At 43.1% G+C, this 22479-nt stretch overlaps 1 protein-coding gene across 1 annotated transcript; it reads right to left on the bottom strand.

Annotated features, from left to right (window-relative positions):
- Positions 1–5521: 5521 nt before the first annotated feature.
- Positions 5522–22226, bottom strand: LOC145352009 (NACHT, LRR and PYD domains-containing protein 3-like). Its single transcript, XM_080201879.1, has 10 exons — positions 22163–22226; positions 21356–21522; positions 17305–17476; positions 17145–17210; positions 10319–12110; positions 9722–9808; positions 9333–9503; positions 7948–8118; positions 5764–5931; positions 5522–5624 (listed from the first exon to the last, which is right to left on the bottom strand). The coding sequence occupies exons 1-10, from the start codon at positions 22224–22226 to the stop codon at positions 5522–5524; spliced, it is 2961 nt and encodes a 986-aa protein (XP_080058005.1).
- Between the last annotated feature and the right edge of the window lie 253 nt (positions 22227–22479).

Raw genomic sequence — 22479 nt, 5'->3', positions numbered from 1 at the left:
AAGGATGCCAGAAAAAGTTAGAACTGAAAGCTTTCAGATGGACTTCATCCTTGAGTCTTAACAGAAATTGCTGCTGAGAGAGTAAATACAGTTGCTTTAATTTTTTTTCCAGAATTCACTAGGTTCAGTAAAGGCTCCAACAGATTGAAAAATAATAAATGCGACTCCTTCATAAAATAAAGGAATAACAGGGGAAAATTAACGTCTATCGGAGGGAAATTGCTAGAATGTCTTATTAAGGGTGTTATAAGGTGCAGTCAAGTAAATCTCAATGCAAACGAACAGATTCAAGAGGGATTTGTGAAAGCATGCTTGATCAATGATTTGGAATTATTTGGGGAGGTAACAAACAACGTGGATAAAAGTGAACTTATGGATATCTTTCCAAAATTCCATTTGACAAAAAGCCACATCAAAGGTTATCGCCCAAAACAAGAGCTTTTAAATATATAGAAGTGCATAGAAGGAGTGTAGAAGGATTATATTATGTGTAATATAATAATCATAAATTACAATATAATATTCGGCATATGAAGTAGGGAATAACATAAAATCATGAAATATGATTGTTTCGCTGACAAGAAGCAGAATGTAAGGATATATTGATTTGTTTCTGTTTGGCAAAATAACTGCGGTAAAACCTGGGGCGTCAAAAGTTTACAGTTTATACCAATGACTTAGAACAGCAGACGCAATGTATCGTGGCTCAATTTGCCAAAGAGACCAGGATAGACAGGAAAGTAAGTTGCTGAGTTGACATGAACAGTCGGCAAGCACACTGTGAGTCGCCAAAATTGGGCAGATGGCGTATAATATGGGAGAAATTAACTTTTCAACTTAGGCAAGATTAATAGAAAAACCGCAAATTGTTTCAATTGAGAATGATTGTAGACCAGCGAGGTACCCAGGGATATGGGCGATCTGGTAAGTTAATCAGGAAAATGTTGGTAAGTTGGAAGAAAAGTGATTCGGAAGGCAGATGGAATGTTGTTGTCTGTTGCTAGGGAACTGAAAAATTAAAACAGGGATGTACTGTCGTAGTTGAATAGGGTGTCGGTATACTTGTGGTCTCCTTATTTTAAAAGGATGTAAATACGACTGAAGCACTTCAGAAAATCCTCACTGGATAGATTCCTGGGATGGTGCGAGTGGGAGTAATATTCATAAGAGAAAAGGATGTGAACCATACTACTTTCCGTTCAATTCGGCTATCCATATCCAAAGGCAAACACACAAACCTGTTTCACAACACATCACAGCGATATTGGGGAAATACTTAGGCATATAATATTTTGCCACACGAAACATAATATTCTAGTCGTTCTTAGGTGCAGAGGCAGTTCTGGAAGTCTAGCTAATTTGAAATGCTACACATTTGTAGCCAGACAGTTTGTGGATGTGAAACCTTATAGAGACGATAATTCTGGACAAAATTAGCAGTCAACTGGACAATGGGAATTTATTAGAAACATAGAAGATAGGAGCAAGAGGAGTTCATCTGGCCTTTTGAGCCTGTTCTACCATTCATCAGAATAATGGCTGATCACCCAACTCAATAGCCTAATATTCTCTCCCTAACCTTGGACCCAATTCGCCCCAAATAAGGAGGCCATTCGGCCCATCGAGCCTGGATCAACAACAATCCCTCCCAGGCCCTATCCCTGTAACGCTACATATTTACCCCCAAAAAACCCCATGGATTTGTCAATGAGGAAACATTTTTAAATAATCTTATTGAGCGTTTTCATGAGGAAACTGAAGTAGTTGTAGAACACAATTGGTTTGATGCGGTGTGCATTAAAATCCAAAATGTATTTGCTAAGGCACCACATTAGAAACTTGTCAGCGAAGTGAAGGCCCATGAAATAAAAGGGAGTGTCACAGCATGAATCCGAAATTGGATGAGTCACAGATGGTTTTAAATGTTTGCTTCAGACAGGCAGATGGTATAAAAATTGTTTCCCCAGAGATCGTTGCCAATGCCCCTGCTTTGCTTGTTCTATATGAACGATCTCAGTTTGTCTGTGCAGGCCACAAATACAAATTTTTCAGTGACACAAAACGTATAAGCATTATGAACATTGATGTGAATTGTTACGGTAGGAAGCCAGACTAGATCACAGCAAGTTATTTTTGGCAACGATGTGAGAAAAGGATATTTCATTCCAGGCATGATTCCTATGGCAAAATAGGGGAATTTTATATGGAACAACATTTATTTATAACAAATTAAATATCAAGCCAATAATGGAAACAGATTACCAACCAACAGTTGAACATTACTTAAAATTGAAAGGAAAACAATGTAATTGCTAACTTATCACGTTTCCAGTTCCAAATAAGCAACATTCAACTACACACGGAAAAATGCCATTTTCAAATACAGTTAGAAAACAAAGATCTTCGTACTGTAATATGGGTGGATAGTCTGAACGTTTTCAGAGAGAGAGAAAAATGGGTGACACAGTGACACAGCAGCTTGCATATCTGCCTCACAGTGCCAGGGATCCGGGTTCAATTCTAGCCTTGGGTGACGGTGTAGAGTTTTTACGTTCTCTCTGGAACTGCATGGGTTTCCTCTGAATATTTTAGTTTCCTCCCACAGTCTAAAGTTGTGCAGATTGTGTTGATTGACCATGCTAAATTTCCCGTTGGTGTCCCAAGATGTATAGGTTAGGGAAGTAGCAGAGTAAATAGTGGGTTTACAGGGATAGGGCCTGGGTACAACGCTATGATGGAGAGTCGCTGGAGGCTTCCTGGGCCGAATGATCTCCTTTCACACTGTAGTAATTCTATGAAAACAAGTTTTTTGTTTAAAAGCCTGCTAAATCCTCCTAACTTCAAGCAAACTCCTAATGAACGGCAATTGAAACCAAAACCAGCTCCAAATCCCTGCCATCGAACTAGATCAAACAACTCCCAGAGAATCCCTTTTTTGTAAACAGAAGTTAATTATCTCTGCCTAAGTAAACAAAATGGGTAGCTGAAATGAATAATTATCCAAGCTGATACAATCCTTCAGCTGAATGATTTCTAGACACACTGCCTGTGGAATGAACCTGAATGTTAAGTATTTTCCTGAAACATAAAAGAACTATGTGTAAGAACATAAGAACATAAGAAATAAGGGCAGGACTAGGCCATCTAGCCTCTCGAGCCTGCCCCGCCATTCAATAAGATCATGGCTGATCTGTCGTGGCTCAGTTCCACATTGTCGCCCTCTCCCCATAACCCTTAATCCCCTTGCCTACCAAAAATCTATCAACACGCGTCTTAAAAATATTTAGCGAGGCAGCCTCCACCACTTCAACGGGCAGAGAATTCCAGAGATTCACCACCCTTTGAGTGAAGAAGTTCCTCCTCAACTCCGTTCTAAACCGCCCCCCCCCCCTTTATCCTGAGGCTGTGCCCTCTAGACCTACTGTCCTTTCTGAGCGGGAAGAGCCTCTCCACCTCTATCCTATCCATCCCATTCATCATCTTATACATCTCAATGAGATCTCTCCTCATTCTTCTAAACTCTAACGAGTACAAGCCTACTTTATTCAGCCTCTCCTCATAGCTCAACCCCCTCAACTCCGGTATCAGCCTAGTAAACCTCCTCTGCACTCCCTCCAAGGCCAAAATATCCTTGCGTAAGTGCGGCGACCAAAACTGCACACAGTACTCCAGCTGCGGCCTCACCACAGCCCTATACAGCTGCAGCAAGACTTCCCTACTTTTATGTTCAATCCACCTCGCTATGAAGGCCAGCATCCCATTCGCCTTCCTGACCACCTGCTGCACCTGCAGGCTGGGTTTTTGCGACTCATGCACAAGGACCCCGAGGTCCCTCTGCACCGTCGCCTGCTGCAGTTTTTCGCCACGTAAATAATAGTCCTTGTGTGTCTGTGTTTGTATGTGCACGCACGCCTGTCAATGGCACACGATCATCACAGGACACAGATCATCCCCCTGAAATTTTACAGTGAGATGAATGAAATTGATGCCGAGAAATATGAAGAGATACATTTTGGTGGAAGACTGTGGGAGACTATTTGAAAGAAAGGATGCAATTCGGAAGGAGATGGAGATCCAGAGGGGACATTTGGGTATATTGACACACTCATTGCAGGTGACAAGATGATGCACATCCTTGTTAATACTTGATGACAAGGTAATCAGGATCATTAATGTGATGTGGCAGAGAGTTATAAATATAGGCACATAATTCAAACCTAAGGAATGACGAACACGTATAGGCAGTAGATTTGGGACACGCTAGTGCAAGGTGCCCATTTTTGGGTCCATGCTTTAGGAAAAATCCAAAGACATTAGGGATGGTACAGAATTCTTTTTTTATCGTAAGTATTCTCAGCTGGGGAACTAGATTTCTTCCGGAAAATGGAGTGTCTGGACTTCTCTCCATAGATAACCGACGGTTGAAAGTAGATTCAAAATCATAAGGGTGCAGGATAGATTATAAGAAACTGTTCCTCTTGACAGGAACCTGAACATAAGAACATAAGAAATAGGAGTAGGAGTAGGCCATCCAGCCCCTCAAGCCTGCCCCGCCATTCAATAAGATCATGGCTGATCTGTCGTGGCTCGGTTCCACATTCCCGCCCTCTCCCCATAACCCTTAATCCCCTCGCTTATCAAAAACCCATCAACCCGCTTCTTAAAAATATTTAGCGAGGCAGCCTCCACCACTTCAATGGGCAGAGAATTCCAGAGATTCACCACCCTTTGAGTGAAGAAGTTCCTCCTCAACTCCGTTCTAAACCCCCCCCCCCCTTTATCTTGAGGCTGTGCCCCCTAGTCCTACTGTCCTTTCTGAGCGGGAAGAGCCTCTCCACCTCTATCCTATCCATCCCATTCAACATCTTATACGTCTCAATGAGATCTCCCCTCATTCTTCTAAACTCTAACGAGTACAAGCCTAGTTTATTCAGCCTCTCCTCATAGCTCAAGCCCCTCAACTCCGGTATCAGCCTAGTAAACCTCCTCTGCACTCCTTCCAAGGCCAAAATATCCTTGCGTAAGTACGGCGACCAAAACTGCACACAGTACTCCAGCTGAGGATACTGATTTAAGCAAATTGGCAAAGAACCAAAGAGAACTCGATGAATAACTTTTTCACAGAAGGACTGGTGAGAATATGAATGCCCTGCCCTGGCGAATGTAACAGGCAAATGCCGTTGCTGCTTTCAAAAGACAATTTGAAAGGAATGATAATAAGGACACATTGTAGGTTGCTGTGTAAATGTAGACAGTGGGTCTAATTGAGTTGGCACTTGCACAGACGGCGTGGGCTCATGTGCTTTCAGGAGTGTGTGATTCCATCATTCATGAGCTGTTGATACTTCCTGGAATATGACAGCAGAGTCAAGTGATCGTGATGCTGATCCTCAGATGTCAGAATGGAAGATAGCACAGACTCAGATCTAGATGTGAACAGTTCACTCGGGATAGGACATGAGGCTGAGACGTCCAAAGCTGAGAGTCAGACAGTCGCAGAAACTGTCCATGCGATGAATGTTTATGAAATAAAATCATCCACTCCCACCAGTAGTCTGAGTCTGGATTCCCGCAGTGACTTCAGATCTCTCTTTCCACCTTTACTGAACTGATTCCCCCACAGCCTGAAACACATAGAGCAGAAAATAAGTCAGTTTCACAACAGTTTAAGTAATAAGCAGGCTTTGTCAATTTTTTTTAAGTAACTGCAGATACATATAAGTCATAAAACCGATGTTACGAACAGCATTTACAGATACTAACCCCACCCGCTCCAGGCTCTTGCAGGTCAGAATGAGGCGGCGAAGAGCAGGGATGGATCCGTCTGTGAAGAAGTTCGATTCCAGGGACAGCACCATCAGCGAGCGGTTGGTACTAAGAGCCGAGGCAAGAACCTCGGCACAAGCATCTGTAAGAGCGTTTTCATCCAAGCTGGGATCAGACAAAGCGAAATAAAATGAATTATGTCAATGTTTGGCAGCCCGTTAAACGTATGTTCCCTTAACCATTAAAGCAAGAGAAAGCGATGCGGGTCATATACAAGATTCACTGTAGTAACTCACTATGGGTGTTCTTACAACACCAAAACTTGCGCCATCTTTCACCTGGAAAATTAAAGGCAATGAATGCATAGGAGTAATGCCTCCTACAGGTTGCACTCTAAGCAAAGCCGCGTCCTGAGTTGGAACAACAGTGCCATTCCATCACTGGAGACGGGCCCAGCTTATTTTGTGGCTGTACCTACACCAGATGGGCTGCAGTTGTTGAAGTCAGTTGCTCACCCCCCCACCCCCGGCAGCAGAGACACATTCCGCTCTCTCCCTCGACGCTCACTTGACATGGAGGAATGAAATAAAATGCGCAATATTTCCTCATTGTGCCATTATTGGCGCTGAAAGTAATGCTGATGGTCTGTTCTTCGCACGTAAACAGAATGCAGCTAAAATATCCCTGAAAGTGTATCAAATATGACATCTGCTGACCGTTTATAGAGCTTTCCTACATTTCTCGTCTCTTCTGGGGCGCCAGTGATATGAATTGTGCAGTCTGTGGAAGTGGGATGGGGGGCGCGGGGAGTGGGGGGGGCGGTGGGGCATTGCCTGTCCGGGGGTTTTGGGATACACTCAGCTCGATGCTCACTCAACTTTCGGTTAACACTGCTACTGATTTCTCCTGTAAAACCCATTGGACACTAAATAGGCTCTCAAAGTATGTTCAACATCGCTGCAATGTGATCTATAAACACGATTATGCCATCTCAAATTACAGTGATGCCCACACTCAAGGTTTCATTTGATGATATGAAATCTCCCTTATCTTTATATACTTGCAACTTTTATCGAAGGCTGTTCACCAATAGGCATTTTCGAACGACCTATAAAGTCTGCACCGACTGTATGAAAAAGCATCTTAACCAGTTCTTTTCTCCGCCCTATCCCCATGGCCAATCCACCTAACCTGCGCATCATGGACTGTGGGCGGAGACTGGAGTACCCGGGAGAAAACAGATGCAGAATGTACCAGCCCTAGACAACCAGTCACCCAAGGTGGGTATTGAACCAGGTTCACTGGAGTCATGAGGCAGCAGTGCCAACGACCCATCAAAAGGCAAGTCAGATGCTGGTTGCAGTGTGCAGCAGGGTACATAACTTGCTTATCCCGGGTCTTCATGTGTCTATTGTGTCAGGAATGTCTATTTTGAGGAAGCTCGTTGACATTCATGTTATTTTCATCAAACCAATCTGGTTTTCTTCAGGCTCTGAAACCAATCAATTATGTAGCTGTTTAATGTAAGACGGATTTCAACTGTTCCGTCTGCTCTGCTGCGTTACTTGCTTATTCATTTTGCACCGTGACAGGAGAGATCTATCGGCTGTGTCATGTCAACCAGGCGACTTAAGACAAGTAGCGTTTGGATTATCTATTCAAAGCCTTCATTGGGAGACAACAATGCAATATCAGGCGGAGAATGTTTGGCCACTCATAGTGCTGCGGGATGTCTCAAGTCAACTGACAATTAACACATGCTACTTAATCCTACATTCAGTTGAAGCTGCTGCTTGAGTGCAATGTTTTTGTCACACTCGCTCCTCTCCTCCGAGCTGAATGGCTTTTATTCCCATCCACGTTGAGCCTTTAATAATCCCAGCATGGGAACTTGGCATATTTCAACTGCAAACAACTGGTAGAGGCAAATCCACATATGAACAACCAATTTGAGGGTAGACTCATAACGAAAGACTAGGAGAAGGGCATTCCTAAATAATACCAACAACTTTGCAGTTACTACTACTGCTGCCACATCAGCCTGCTGCGCCGTTGTGGGGAAACAATTTGCCAAACGTAATAGTGTACTATGTTTACTGATAACAATAACAACAACAATAATAATGTATACTGTCAGTTATTCATTTGCTCAAAACAATATGACTTTTATTTGGTACTTACCGCAGATCCTGTATTATGCATTTTGGATTCCTTAGAGCTTCCGATAATAGCTTTATTCCTGAATCTCGCAGTTTATTGTAACTCAAGTTCAGAACCGTTAGTGACATATTTACGCTGAGAGCAGAGGAGAGATCCATGGCACAAGAATCTGTGAGGCCGACCACAGTCAACCTGGATATCGGACAGGGAGAGAATTATTAAGACAGTCAGTAAAATCATATTGCCGAGTTATAAGAACATAAGAACATAAGAAATAGGAGCAGGAGTAGGCCATCTAGCCCTTCGAGCCTGCCCCGCCATTCAATAAGATCATGGCTGATCTGTCGTGGCTCAGTTCCACTTTCCCGCCCTCTCCCCATAACCCTTAATCCCCTCTCTTATCAAAAACCTATCAACCCGCGTCTTAAAAATATTTAGCGAGGCAGCCTCCACCACTTCAACGGGCAGAGAATTCCAGAGATTCACCACCCTTTGAGTGAAGAAGTTCCTCCTCAACTCCGTTCTAAACCGCCCCCCCCCCCCCGCCCTTTATCTTGAGGCTGTGCCCCCTAGTCCTACTGTCTTTTTTGAGCGGGAACAGTCTCTCCACCCCTATCCTATCCATCCCATTCATCATCTTATACGTCTCAATGAGATCTCTCCTCATTCTTCTAAACTCTAACGAGTACAAGCCTAGTTTATTCAGCCTCTCCTCATAGCTCAACCCCCTCAACTCCGGTATCAGCCTAGTAAACCTCCTCTGCACTCCCTCCAAGGCCAAAATATCTTAGCGCAGGTGCGGCGCCCAAAACTGCACACTACTCCAGCTGCGGCCTCACCAATGCCCTATACAGCTGCAGCAAGACCTCCCTACTTTTATATTCAATCCCCCTCGCTACGTAGGCCAGCATCCCATTCGCCTTCCTGACCACCTGCTGCACCTGCAAGCTGGGTTTTTGCGACTCATGCACAAGGACCTCGAGGTCCCTCTGCACCGTCGCCTGCTGCAGTTTTTCGCCACGTAAGTAATAGTCCTTCCTACCATTATTCCTACCAAAGTGGACCACCTCACACTTGCCAACATTAAATTCCATTTGCCATTTCCTGGCCCATTCGCCCAGCCTATCTAGATCCTTCTACAGACTCTCCACACCCTCCGCACAATTTGCCGTTCCCCCAATCTTGGTGTCATCAGCAAATTTCGACACCCTACACTCAGTTCCCTCCTCCAGATCATCTATATAAATGGTAAAAAGCTGAGGCCCCAGCACCGACCCCTGGGGCACTGTAATACTGTAATACCTGTAATAACTGTAATACCCTTCATAATGTATAGCCACCATTAATGAATGATCAACTTCACATAGCTGATCATTATGAATACACCAGCACAGTTTATCACTTACTGTAGTTCCTGTATTTTACACTTTGGGTTACTTAGAGCCCCAGACAGAAACTTCACTCCGGAATCTCCCAGTTTATTAATACCCAGGTTCAGGGCAGTCAGTGATCGGTTTGTGCTGAGAGCGGAGGCGAGATCCTCGGCACCATAATTTGTGGCAGCAACAGATTTCAGCCTGTGGATCAGCGAATTGGGAAAAAATAACGGAAGAATGAACAAAAGAGTGTTTGATAATGACACAATCGTTACTATAATAGTGTAATGCTAGTTTATTAACATCAATGATATTTATAAGATAGAGGATTTGATAACCACTTGACCAATTCTAACATTAATACATCAGTCTAAACAACAAATTGTAATAAGTAAAATCCCACTCAGCCTGGTACTTACTCCAATTGTCTTATTTTACAGTCTGGGTTCCTGAGAGCCGCAGACAACATTTTCATCCCGGAATCTCCCAGTTCATTGTTACTCAACCTAAACACAGAACAAAACAGTAAGGAACTGCATGCGTCAATATCCACTCTCTTGGGAAAATCTCTGGCTCAGTTGCCACAAGAAAATTGAAAGAAACATACTGAAATCAAAGTACTGAACGTTAAGCTCAGTGGTGATCTTATGGTCTAGTATCAAAGTTGTAGTTTGGGATCTAAAAGTTCCATCTCGAGTTAAACACCTCGCGTGATTCCCCTCTTGGTTAGTTGTAGGAGAATGAAAAATTAGCCTAGTGCAAACTGATTGACTGTTCACACTCAGTCGTCTCAACTTATTGAGGAAGATTAACTTCTCTTCTCTCTATATTTACGAAGATATTAAATTATTTATGCAATAGTTGACCCTGTCGTTCATATTAAACAGGAAACCGGTATAAAGATTAACATGCTCAGAGTTTTTGAATGGAATCCTCATTTTCCACAACAAAATGTTAACGAAGCAAATTACCATGTTAAAATAGGATTAAAGCTACATTAACGTATAAATGGTTACCTCAAAAATTGACACTTGTACAGTACCGGTTCCAGCCGTTGGAGTACTTCATACTGAATGTAACAGTTCTGCAGGTCAAAGGAGTCTATTGTATCACGTATTCCAATAATTGGAGCCAACACTGCACAGTCAATGGGAGTGAGTCGTAAAGAATAATGTGGGTTTGAGTCCCCAAATTTAAGTTCTTGTATGGAACCCACTACAGCACGAGCCAGGGCATTGTTCTGAGACTCAAATAGATAATGCAACGCATTCAGGAGTTTCCTTTTATCAATTTTGCTCTCTGCACTTCCTATATGTGCTAGAAAATTCTCCTTCACCCAGTCGATCATTTCACACTTTGCCTTATGTAAAAAGGGACCCAAAATTTCCTCCAGAGGCCAAGCTGACTGCGGGGAGGAGAGACCAGCAGCAAAACGGAGAACTACTTCAAATCGTCCATCTTCCTTGCTGTGGGGTTCCTGGAGCAGCTTCTGGATGTCCCTGGGTTCTGTAGTCAGGAAATGTGCGAGTGCTGCTACAAACTCTTGGATGGTGATGTGCGGGAATGTGTAAACTACACTCTGAGCAGAATTATCGGTCTCCAAAAGTTCCACGAGGAACCCAGACAGGAACTGGGACGGCTGCAAATTATGCTTGATGAAGTCTTTGTCTCTGAACACAATTTTCTTCTCGGAGATTCCTGTGAAGGCCATCTTACCAACATTCCATAAGACATCACGGGGACATGCACTCTCTCGGCCGTGGTTCTTCAGAATGTTGTAAATATAATAGGAATATAGTTGGGTGATGGTCTTGGGAACTTTCTTTTCGTTCCTATCTTTCTGTGTAAAGAATGGGCCCAGTGATAGCCCGAGGATCCAGCAATAGGAAGGGTTGTAGCACATAGTGTACAGGATCTCGTTGTCCTCCACGTGTTTGATGACAACTTCTGCCACTGCCTGATGCTCAAAAAACTTGTTGAAATATTCTTTCCGTTCTTCACCAACAAATCCCAGGATTTCAGCCCAGACACTGATCTCAGCGTTTTCCAATAAATGCAATGCAGTGGGGCGGCTGGTCACTAGCACTGAACATCCTGGGAGCAGCTTGTGTTGTATTAAACTGTACACAATTTCCGACACATCAGTAATACAGTCCGGATCTGAGCACGTGGACTGAGGTTCTGTAGTTCTCCTACTTTCAGCAAAATCAATACCGTCCTTGAATTCATCCAACCCATCAAATATAAACAACAATCCCTCTGGGTTCTTCCAAAGCTCACCCAGAAAATTCTCGAAGTGGGGATATTGATCCAGTACCAGTTTCTTCAGGTTTGTTTTGCCTTTAATCGCATTCAAATCCCGGAATTTAAAACTGAAAATAAATTGAAACTGTGGGTATATTTTTCCAATGGACCAGTCATAAACAAGCTTTTGCATCATCATTGTTTTTCCTATTCCTGGTATCCCACTCAAAGCCGCTGAAATGCCAGAACTCGATCGCTGAAAGAAATGCTTCATTTTCTGGAGCAAACTCCCAAATTGGGAAAAACTGCTCTGAAACAATTGATCAATTCGGATTTTTTCCAGTTCTCTCCGGAGATGCTTCTCTCTCCACTCTTCATGGTCTCGGCCTCGCGCCAGCAGTTCATCTTCTACAAGCGAGCGATCTCGAACAGTAGAAATGACCGTCAGCTCAACATATCGATCAACCAGCTTGAACGTTTTAACCCTCGCTTTCATTAAGCTAGTGTTCATTTTCAATGTTTCAGTTTGTAGCCGGAGTGTCTCCTTGTGTCTCTGCTGAACACCTTCGATTAGAAAGGAAATAAAGTGTTTTTCACTGTTGCTTATGAATTTTAAAAATCATTTGAAATGCGGCTTTTCACTGCAGGGAGGTACTAAGTGACAATTTAATTCATGCTTTTGGTAGCCAGGAGTGCAGAATCTTTAAAAACAGTGGATGCGAAATGTGGGTGCCAGACTTGGTGCAATTTAATTGGCTGATAGTACAAAATGGGGATTGTTGGGTGGTACTATTTATATTCCAATTTCGTCGTTACAATTAATATTCAATCACAAATGTTTCTAACCTTCAGATGATTCAATTACTTGTCAAAAATGAAGAGGTGGATCAATGCCACATTTCCTTCGGAATATAATTGCATAAAGTTAGACAGCTTATACAACAGCAATTACGGCCAATTACTTCATTTAGCGCATTTTGGCACCGATCCTCCAGTCGAACATATTTCCATTTCCACATTTCAACTCCTTTAGTAGAACCCTCTTTTTTTTTGCTTTTGCCTAGCTTTGCAAAGAATGCAAATACCACTTACTAATTTACTATTGTCAGGGAACGGATCAGAAACCCCAAATATATTATGAAGCCCGAAAAGCCTCCAACAGATTTTATTTTCCATTTTATCATTAGCGTGAATGTAAGGTGTTTCACTCGTGGTGTGATTTTATTGGCACACTAGGAAGGTTTTGTCAAAATAAACTTTAACATATACGGATGGATCAGCTTCACTTTTACCAATTAAAATACTTAAAGATGACAGATGGCTCAGTGGATAGCAATGTTGCCTCACACGGCCAAGGTCCTAAATTTGCATGATTTGTTTGTCTACGTTAGTCGGAAAGCTTCATGCATTTAGATACAAAGACTTTGGGCTTGCTTTTTTGCCATTGCTAATCATCGTAATTTTTCTTTGTAGTTCACCGTTTTCTTTAAACCGGTCACCCTTGATTCACTATCTACCGTTTTTGCATTTTTGCTGTTTTTTTCTTTCATTCCTGCCACTTTTTCTCTTTCCCTTGTCACCCTTCTTAATTTCCTATCACGCTGCCATTCTGGTTTCAACCCTCCCCAACCACACTTGCAAATACTCGCCCGAGGCCATCAATCCAGTTGCTGCCCAGTTTTAACCCATCCAGGTTGTAATGTTCCCACCTCCCCCAGAACCGTTCCAAATTCCTCAGGAATTGAAACCTCCCCCTTGCACCATCTTTCCAGCCCAGCATTCATCTCATACATTCTGATATTTGTAATCTAAGTAGCATTGGCACTGGCACTAATCCCTTGATCATTACCATTGAGATCCTACTTTTTAACATAACATAAGAACATAAGAAATAGGAGCAGGAGTAGGCCATCTAGCGCTTCGAGCCTGCCCTGCCATTCAATAAGATCATGGCTGATCTTTCGTGGCTCAGTTCCACATTCCCGCCCTCTCCCCATAACCCTTGATCCCCTCTCTTATCAAAAACCCATCAACCCGCGTCTTAAAAATATTTAGCGAGGTAGCCTCCACCACTTCAACTGGCAGAGAATTCCAGAGATTCACCACCCTTTGAGTGAAGAAGTTCTTCCTCAACTCCGTTCTAAACCGCCCCCCCTCTATCTTGAGGCTGTGCCCCCTAGTCCTACTGTCCTTTCTGAGCGGGAAGAGTCTCTCCACCTCTATCCTATCCATCCCATTCATCATCTTATATGTCTCAATGAGATCCCCCCTCATTCTTCTAAACTCTAACGAGTACAAGCCTTTTTTATCCAGCCTCTCCTCATAGCTCAACCCCCTCAACTCCGGTATCAGCCTAGTAAACCTCCTCTGCACTCCCTCCAAGGCCAAAATATCCTTGCGTAAGTACGGCGCCCAAAACTGCACACAGTACTCCAGCTGCGGCCTCACCAATGCCTGATACAGCCGCAGCAAGACCTCCCTACTTTTATATTCAATCCCCCTCGCTATGAAGGCCAGCATCCCATTCGCCTTCCTGACCACCTGCTGCACCTGCAAGCTGGGTTTTTGCGACTCACGCACAAGTACCCGGAGGTCTCTCTGCACCGTCGCCTGCTGCAGTTTTTCGCCACTTAAGTAATAATCCTTCCTACCATTATTCCTACCAAAGTGGACCACCTCGCACTTGCCAACATTAAATTCCATTTGCCAATTCCTGGCCCCTAACATGGTCCCTAACTACCTATATCTGATTTTTCGGATCTTATCCCCCTTTTTGACATGTGCCATTGGTTCCGATGTGTACCACCAGCACTAGCTGTTTATCCTCATCCTTCAGGATGTCCTTATCCAATCAGACACATCTTTGATTCTAGCATCTCGGAGGCAACATAGAACAAAGAACAAAGAGCAACACAGCACAGGAAACAGGCCCTTCGGTCCTACAAGCCCGCGCCGCCCATTTTAACACTCAGCGAGTGCCTCATTTCAATCCTCCTTCTACCTACGACTTTTGTCTACATCTCATGGACTCCACAATAAAGGGGTGCAAATTTAGAGAATTATATGTGCGCCAGATTAAGGGAGGTCCAATTTAGGAACAATTTATTAACACCAATCAGCCTAAAAGCACGTTTTTTGGGTGTGGGAGGAAACCGGAGCGCCCGGAGAAAACCAACGCAAACACGAGAAGAATGTGCAAACTCCCACAGGCACCGACCCAAGCCGGAGATCCGACCCGTGTCCCTGTAACTGCACAGCAAACAGTGATAGTCACTGAGCTGTTGTGTTGCCCGTCAATTGGTCCAGTGCCAGCGTGCACTAATGACGTGAAGCACTAGGCAACTCTCGAAGCAACATCCAAGAGCAGTCCTCACACGACCCACCGCGTGTATGCCCCTTGTTGGCCAACAAGGAGGACCGAAACATACCACCCTGGTGACTTGTCGGCGACGACAGAAACGCCTATCTATTCCTCTTGCCATTGAATCACCTATCACTATTGGATTCCCAAATTTTGTGTCCTCTCCTGTGCAGCAAAGCCAACCGCAAGACAACAAGTTGAACTGTTACTCCTTCCTCCTGCGAGGCCATCTCCTCAGCAGTATCCATAGGGGTATATCTATTCTGCAGGGGAATGACCATAGAGGTATTCTGCACTAACTACTCAGTCCTCTTATCTGCCTGGTGATCACCCACTCTCTTTTTGCCTGTGGTGTGGCCACTTCTCTGTACGTGATATCAACGATACACTCAGCTTCTCAGATGCTCCATACTATCCCCAGGCTTTCAGGAGCTGCAGCTGGTGACACTTCATGCACATATGCTGGCCCCAGCCACTGGAAACATACCGGGCTTCAAACATGCAATAGGAAGTAGCATTGGCACTGACACTAATCCGTTGATCATTACCATTGAGATCCTGCTTTTTAACATGGTCCCTAACTACCTATATCTGATCTTTCGGATCTCCCCCCGCCCCCCCCGCTTTTAACATATGCCATACAGATGTGTACTACCAGCACTAGCTGTTCATCCTCATCCTTCAGAATGTCCTTATCCAATCAGACACATCTTTGATTCTAGCATCTAGGAGGCAACATACCACCCTGGTGACTTGTTGGCGACGACAGAAACGCCTATCTATTCCTCTTGCCATTGAATCACCTACTACTATTGGATTTAAAGCCAGGAACGTTGAAGTATCCTGCTACGACTGGTCCTCTAAATTACGATTTAAAATCATTTATTCGAAGGTCACTCCTTCTGGATCCTTGTTAGTATAAAACATACAACCTATAGGCCACAAAATAACTTGCAAACTGTAAGGGATCGATGTAGGAAATTCTTACGTGACATTACCCACAACCAAGAACCATTGAAGAATCTCTGACAAAGACTTAACCAATTTGTTGAAACAATTCTCCTGATTTACACTTGATACAATTTTCTTGTGTAAGTTTTGGAAATTAAACCATTGTTACAATTGATCTGTAAATTAGGCGAAATGGGTTCTGAAACTAAGTACTGATCTCTTGCCCACTTTCACTACTTCACTGCCATCCCACATAACATTGTAAAGTGTAAATGTGCTAATCCGTACATCTTTCCAGTTGCATCAATTTCTGACAGCTCTTTCTCTTCAATTTTGCTTATTTCCCGTATGGCTATTTTTAATCACAATTTACTTCCGTAAAAACATGCTTACACAGAATATGACTGCTATGTATCAGTGGCTAGGATTTTTTGAGCTCTGACCTTTCACAGATTGTCAACCTCCTGTATGTTGGAGTTCACGATGTGTTATCAATGAACAGTTCTGTATGGGGATTTGGGCCAATGTGATTGGGAATTCAATATTTAGAAGGATACCGACAGTTAAGACAGGTATGTGTGCCATTCCACAATGTGTAGCGAACTACACAAATGATATTTAGGATAGTCAATTGTCTCGTGGTATTATTACTCAACTGTCAAAGAGAAAGGACAAAGAACAAATAAAATTACAGCAGGGGAACAGGCCCTTGGGCCTTCCAAGTCTGCACCAACCAAGAATGTCATTTCAGAAGTTCCACAAATGCTTTCGGGACCGGGGTTCCACTCCCGCCACGGCTGATGGTAGATTTCCAATTCAATAAAATATATCTGGAATTAAGAAACTACTACGGACGATAAAAACATTGTCGGACAAAGCCATCTGCTTCACTAATGTCCTTTAGGAAGGGAAATCTGCCGTCCTTCTTTGGCCTACCCGCATGTGACTCCGGAGCCACAGCAATGTGGTTGACTCTCACCTTCCCTCGGGATGGGTCATACCTGATGGCTAGCCAGCGCCCCTCCTGCCCCACGAATGAATAACATGTAAAGGGGAACCTCACAGCTAAAACTGGAGCAATCATATATCGGCAAATCTACAATGAACCTCTGAATTATCTGTGCTCTGGGATTTAACTGTGCACAAAACATTTGATATTGCAACAGGTCAATGCATGTCCATTCAGTCCCCTGAACATCAGAATCAGATATTATGTCCATATTTGGAAAAATGGACAGGTTTACTCATTTAGATACCCCGTTCAAAATCTTAATCGCATGATTTACCTTTTAATTGCTCTGGAACTTCAGACAGATTTTGTGTGAGATTTAAGTTTTCCAATGCATCAAAACCTGTTAAAACCAATTAGACCTCACGTTACCAGCTATAAACAATGGTGCAGCAATGGTTAAACATCAAATGGAAAGCAAAGGAATTTTGCCGTACCCATTTCTTCCAGCTCGTACAGTATTTTGTCCAACTTCGGAACCGCGTGGCGCATTTTTACGAAGGATTTCCACATCACCCTTCTGGCCCCAGCGCCCTTCTCCATCACCAGCCTGAGTAGAAGTTTGGAACTTTCCGCCCTGTTTCCCTTCCCTGCGAGCTCAGTGATTTTCTAGGAAGAACCATATCATTGTATGAATGAGAGAGCAAATAAAGCACATTGAGCACAAAAGGAAAGGATTTGTTCCTTGATCGGATTTCTCAAATGATCATGATTCTGTTGCGAACACATTGAAGGAACTAAATAGTGCGCTATCATTTTTGTGCTCTTTGCTGCACAAAGGCCTTTATCGCGAGGGGGGTAGAATATAAAAGTAGAGAGGTCTTGCTGCAACTGTGCAGGGTACTGGTGAGGCTGCAACTGGCGTACCGTGTGCAGTTTTGGTCGCCACATTTGTGGAAGGATATATTGGCCTTGGAGGGCGTGCAGAGAAGGTTCACTAGGCTGATACCGGGGGTTAGCCTATGAAGAGAGATTGAATAGATTGGGTCTGTACTCCTTGGAGTTTAGAAGGCTGAGGTGGGATCTTATAGAGACATATAAGATAATGAAGGGGATGGATAGGGTAGAGGTAGAGAGATTCTTCCCGCTTAGAAAGGATAGCAGGACTAGAGGGCACAGCCTCAAGATAAGGTGGGGGGGGGGGGAGCAGTTTAGATCGGAGTTGAGGAGGAACTTCTTCACTCAAAGGGTGGTGAATCTCTGGAATTCTCTGCCCGTTGAAGTGGTGGAGGCTACCTCGCTGAATATATTTAAGTCACGGGTAGATAGGTTTCTGATAGACAAGGGAATTAAGGGTTATGGGGAGAAAGCGGGAAAGTGGAACTGATCCACTTCAGATCAGCCATGATCTTATTGAATGGCAGGGCAGGCTCGAAGGGCTAGATGGTCTACTCTTGCTCCTATTTCTTATGTTCTTATGTTCAACGATTGCTGGTCGGTGGTATCCAAAGATCTCAGTATAGAGTAAAATTATGCTAGTTTTGCCAACTGACTGAACTGTAGCACAAATCAATACTGCAACATGATAGACATACAATTTAACTACATATTAACATGATAACCATTTTGAAATGCGCACGGAGCTATGGTAAATCGTGTTCGTGCACTACAGGTGGGGATACTAATAAAATCGGTGATGAACAAGAGACAAATTTGAAGGAGGGAAGAACTGTGGAGTTTTATATAGAAGGTTATAGAACTGGCAAGATGAGCAGAAGTCATGGAAGAATTTGAAAACAAGCATGCACCTGTTAAACTAGAGGAATTATATAACCAGAACAACCAATACAACTCAGAGACTAGAGAGATAATACATGAACAGAACTTGGGGATTGTCCTGATGTAAGCCGCAATACCACGGCTGAGCTTAAACATATGGGAGAGCGATGATTCTTTGGTGGTCGGATTCAGTCCCACACAATTCTATTGGGGTCAATAGGGTAGTTGCAGGAGAAATGATTCCTCTGGTTCTGGTGACTAGAAATAGAGGACACTGAGCTAGGGAAAGTGGTCATTCATTAGGAACTGATTCTATATGATTCTATTATTCTGAGGTCAGGCGGACTTGCCTCACTCAGAAGATGGTGAATCTTTTGAATTCTCTGCTACAGAGGGCAAAGAACAAAAAACAACACAGCACGGGAAACAGGCCCTTCGGCCCAACGAGCCCGCGCCGCCATTTTAACATTATGAGTGCCCTCCTCTACCCATGACCTTTGTCTACACCTATTGGGGAAGATTGAGGGAAGGCTAATTTAGGGACAATTTGTTACACCAATCAGCCTAAGAGCACGTTCTTTTGGGACGTGGGAGGAAACCGGAGCACCCGGAGAAAACCCACGCAAGCACGGGGAGAATGTGCAAACTCCCGCAGACACTGGCCCAAATCCGTGTATCTGCACAGCCAACAGTGATAGTCACTGAGCTGTCGTGTTGCCCGTCAGATGGTCCAGTTGGCAGTGGAGTCTCAGTTGTGTAGTTTGTTCAAGACTGAGATCTGTAGATTGCTACATATTAAAAAAAACGTGGAGGGATATGTGGATAGTGCAAGAAAATGGCGCTTGAAGTAAAACATTAGCCATGATCGCATTGAATGGCCGACAGGACTCAATGGCCGATTTCTGCTCTGATTTCTTATGATGAGAATTAGGGCAGGAGAGCAATCAGATCTAGAGTGAACGAAGAAGTAATATTGGATGACCCGAAGCAGTTGCGATGATGGTTGGTGTTAAAATGGTCGAAATGGGCTCTCTTAGTGATGGTGTAAATATGTCACAGTCTCCTTTGCAGAACACACACTAATCACTGTTCCGTAGAGTACATTAAACTAATTGTAAAACACGATGATCAACTGTTCTATGCGGCACATTGTAGGAAATGCAGAATACGATCACAGCACATTGTATAGATGTACAGCACAAGGCAATCGTTATAGGCACAATTACCCACTTCCTGCTGCAGTGCGTTGAACTATACGTAGAATATAATGTTCACGTCCCTGTGATTTAAGTTAAAATAACTACAGAATATTAAAAAAAAACTTTGTGCAGTGCATTCAAGCAACTGGAATTCGCAGAGATTTGTGCTCTGCACTGTACTCGAAACTAAGTGTGTTGAACGATGAGCAATGTTTTGTGCTGTAAAGTATTGCAGGGCAGAAGAATCAATGCTCCGCACTCTCCGTTGATCTGCAGATGACGGTAATAACTTCGCTGAATCATAAACTAGCTGTAACACAATAAGCACAATTCTTAACGCAGACTGGCAGAACCTCAACAATAAGTTACTTATGCTTTCCGCTCTGTTCTGCATATTTTGTGTCTGAACTGCCAGCAAGGAATTAATTTGACAATAACATCTTTTCACGTTCTAATGCCTGCACTTTTTTTTCTAATTCAATCTAAACTTTCCTTTATTCTTCTCTTAGTTTTTTTTTGCATGCCACATGCATTTTGCTGGAGTCTTGATACTTTCAAGGATTGTTTATTGTTCTGGATTGAGCTCCACCTTATTGTTATTCTAATAACGAATTTTATATGATGCAAATTGACATCACACCCAACTCTACAACCTTCAATGTACTCTATTTCTTGATCCTGTTCATTCACTAACAGCCTCAGAGTAATCTGCAGGTTGCTTAGCGAATTGACTTTCCTCTGAAACTTACTCTTCTTTCTCATCATTGATGCTAGTCCAATTTTCCTTGACTTGTTTAAATCTCCACTGAGTTTGCAGTAATGCTTGTACGAGGAGCATTAACCTCAAAGCTAGTGTGTCGGTGCTTATGAAACTGCTGCATATTTTCATGGCTTTTATAATGTAAGAGTTGTGGTATTTAGGATTACCTATCTTTCTACTTTATATTTTATTTTTCTATAATTCATGGATCCAATGCCTTGCCTTCATCTTGAAACTACTTTCATTCTTTATATTTCAATGTTGCTAAATCCAGAAACACTCTCTTTATGACCCGGGTACAACTCCCACCTCGAGTGACTGTGTGGAGCTTCACATTTTTCCCGTGTCTACGTTAGTTTGCCCCGGATGCTCCTGTTTCCACCCACAATCCAAAGATGTGCGGGTTAGGTGGATTGGCCATGGTAAATTGCCCCTTTGTGTCCAACGATGGGGAGATTAGATAGATAGGCCAGGGTAAATTGCACCTTAATGTCGCAAAGCGTGTAGGTTAGGGTGAATTGGCCACACTAAATTGCCCCTTGGTTTTCCAAAAATGTGCACGTTATGTGGGCATGGTAAATATGTGGAGTTACAGGGATAGGGCTGGGTGAGGGGTGGAGTGGTAGTGATTGTGAATCGCTGTGGACTCGATGGGCCAAATAACCTCCTTTTGCTCTGTAGTGATTCTGTGGTGATTGTTTTTTTTTTCCAAATTTGACATTCTTGCATTTGTCCTGATGAGTGCAGGATACAAAGTTTCGTCAACATATCACTTGCTTGTTCGTCACATTTATTTTCCCTCCTGCTTACCCGATGCTCTTGTCCATTGAATTGATCCTCATATGTCAACAAAGAGCTGACTCCATCCACACCCTTTTCAATCGCCTGTTCCAGTCTGTCCCTATAGAATTTCGTCAGCTGGAAAAGTTGGTAATCGTTGCACTTTTTCAGAATGTCATTGATTGAAGAGATCCGCTCTAAGCGAACAAAATAAAATGAACATATTCCTTAAGTTTTTTTTCTAGGACCTTGGATCTTAATGCAGTCTTTTCATTTGTGTGTTTCCACTGTAACATATTCATATTCTACATTGCACTCCTATAATTACCAAGTAAAATATCAGTCAAATCTACATTAAAATACTTATTGGGAGATCTCAGGGGTGTATCTGCAGTTCCCAATTCAAGCCTGTGGAATGTAGTTTGCCGCAGTCATGGCATTAGCCTTGCCACAATGCAATCCATTGGCCTAGCATCGCACATCTATCGACATGGTGGCCCCTGCATTGCAAACAATGCTACCAATATTTCCAACTGACTAGCCGTTCCATGCCCTTCTACCGTTATTCCCGTGTCCTGCTGAAGACCTGAAGCCTATAGAACATGACTGAAAATGAACGTTACAAATGAGAGAGATTGTGATTTGAGTACATCAAAGGAAAGTGAAAATTACATTACGGACGATTGCTCATGTCTCTGCCAAATAGAACTCTGAGTTGGCTTACTGTGCCAGTGCCAATGTAAAACATATTGATGAGCTGTATTTGTGTGGGGGTTGTTGGTGATGACAGAACTAACAATTGAAACGTGCTTCTTTTTCTTGTATTATTTTTCTTACCGGTGACTTTGCTTGTTCTTGATAGAAATCTCACGTTTTTGTTTCGATTCGGGCCTTCAGCCATTGTCGCAATAGACCTTCTTGTCTTCTAATACACTGACATAAATGTAATTGTTATATGACATTTAACTCAACGGTTAAAATGAGAAGTATTTTAATTCACCTGACCTCGTCAGTGGAGAAACTGTTTTTTTTATGTATTCGTTCATAGAATGTGGGCATCGCTGGTTTGATCAGCATTTACTGCCCATCCCTGACAGTATTAAGAGTCAACCACATTCTTGTGGACCTGGAGTCACGTAGCCCAGACTAGGTAA

Source organism: Carcharhinus amblyrhynchos, chromosome 13 (genome assembly GCF_965287045.1).
Source record: "Carcharhinus amblyrhynchos chromosome 13, sCarAmb.v2.hapA, whole genome shotgun sequence".
Taxonomy (NCBI): domain Eukaryota; kingdom Metazoa; phylum Chordata; class Chondrichthyes; order Carcharhiniformes; family Carcharhinidae; genus Carcharhinus; species Carcharhinus amblyrhynchos.
Note: the sequence above shows the minus strand (reverse complement) of the source record. Positions and strands in the feature narration are given on the sequence as shown.

Coding starts and splice junctions, on each gene's coding strand:
- LOC145352009 (XM_080201879.1), bottom strand. CDS start 22,226: ATGGCTGAAGGCCCGAATCGAAACAAAAACGTGAGATTTCTATCAAGA. Junction 21,523..22,162: donor AAGAACAAGCAAAGTCACCG/GTAAGAAAAATA, acceptor TTGTTCGCTTAG/AGCGGATCTCTTCAATCAAT. Junction 8,119..9,332: donor TGTAAAATACAGGAACTACA/GTAAGTGATAAA, acceptor TCCGATATCCAG/GTTGACTGTGGTCGGCCTCA.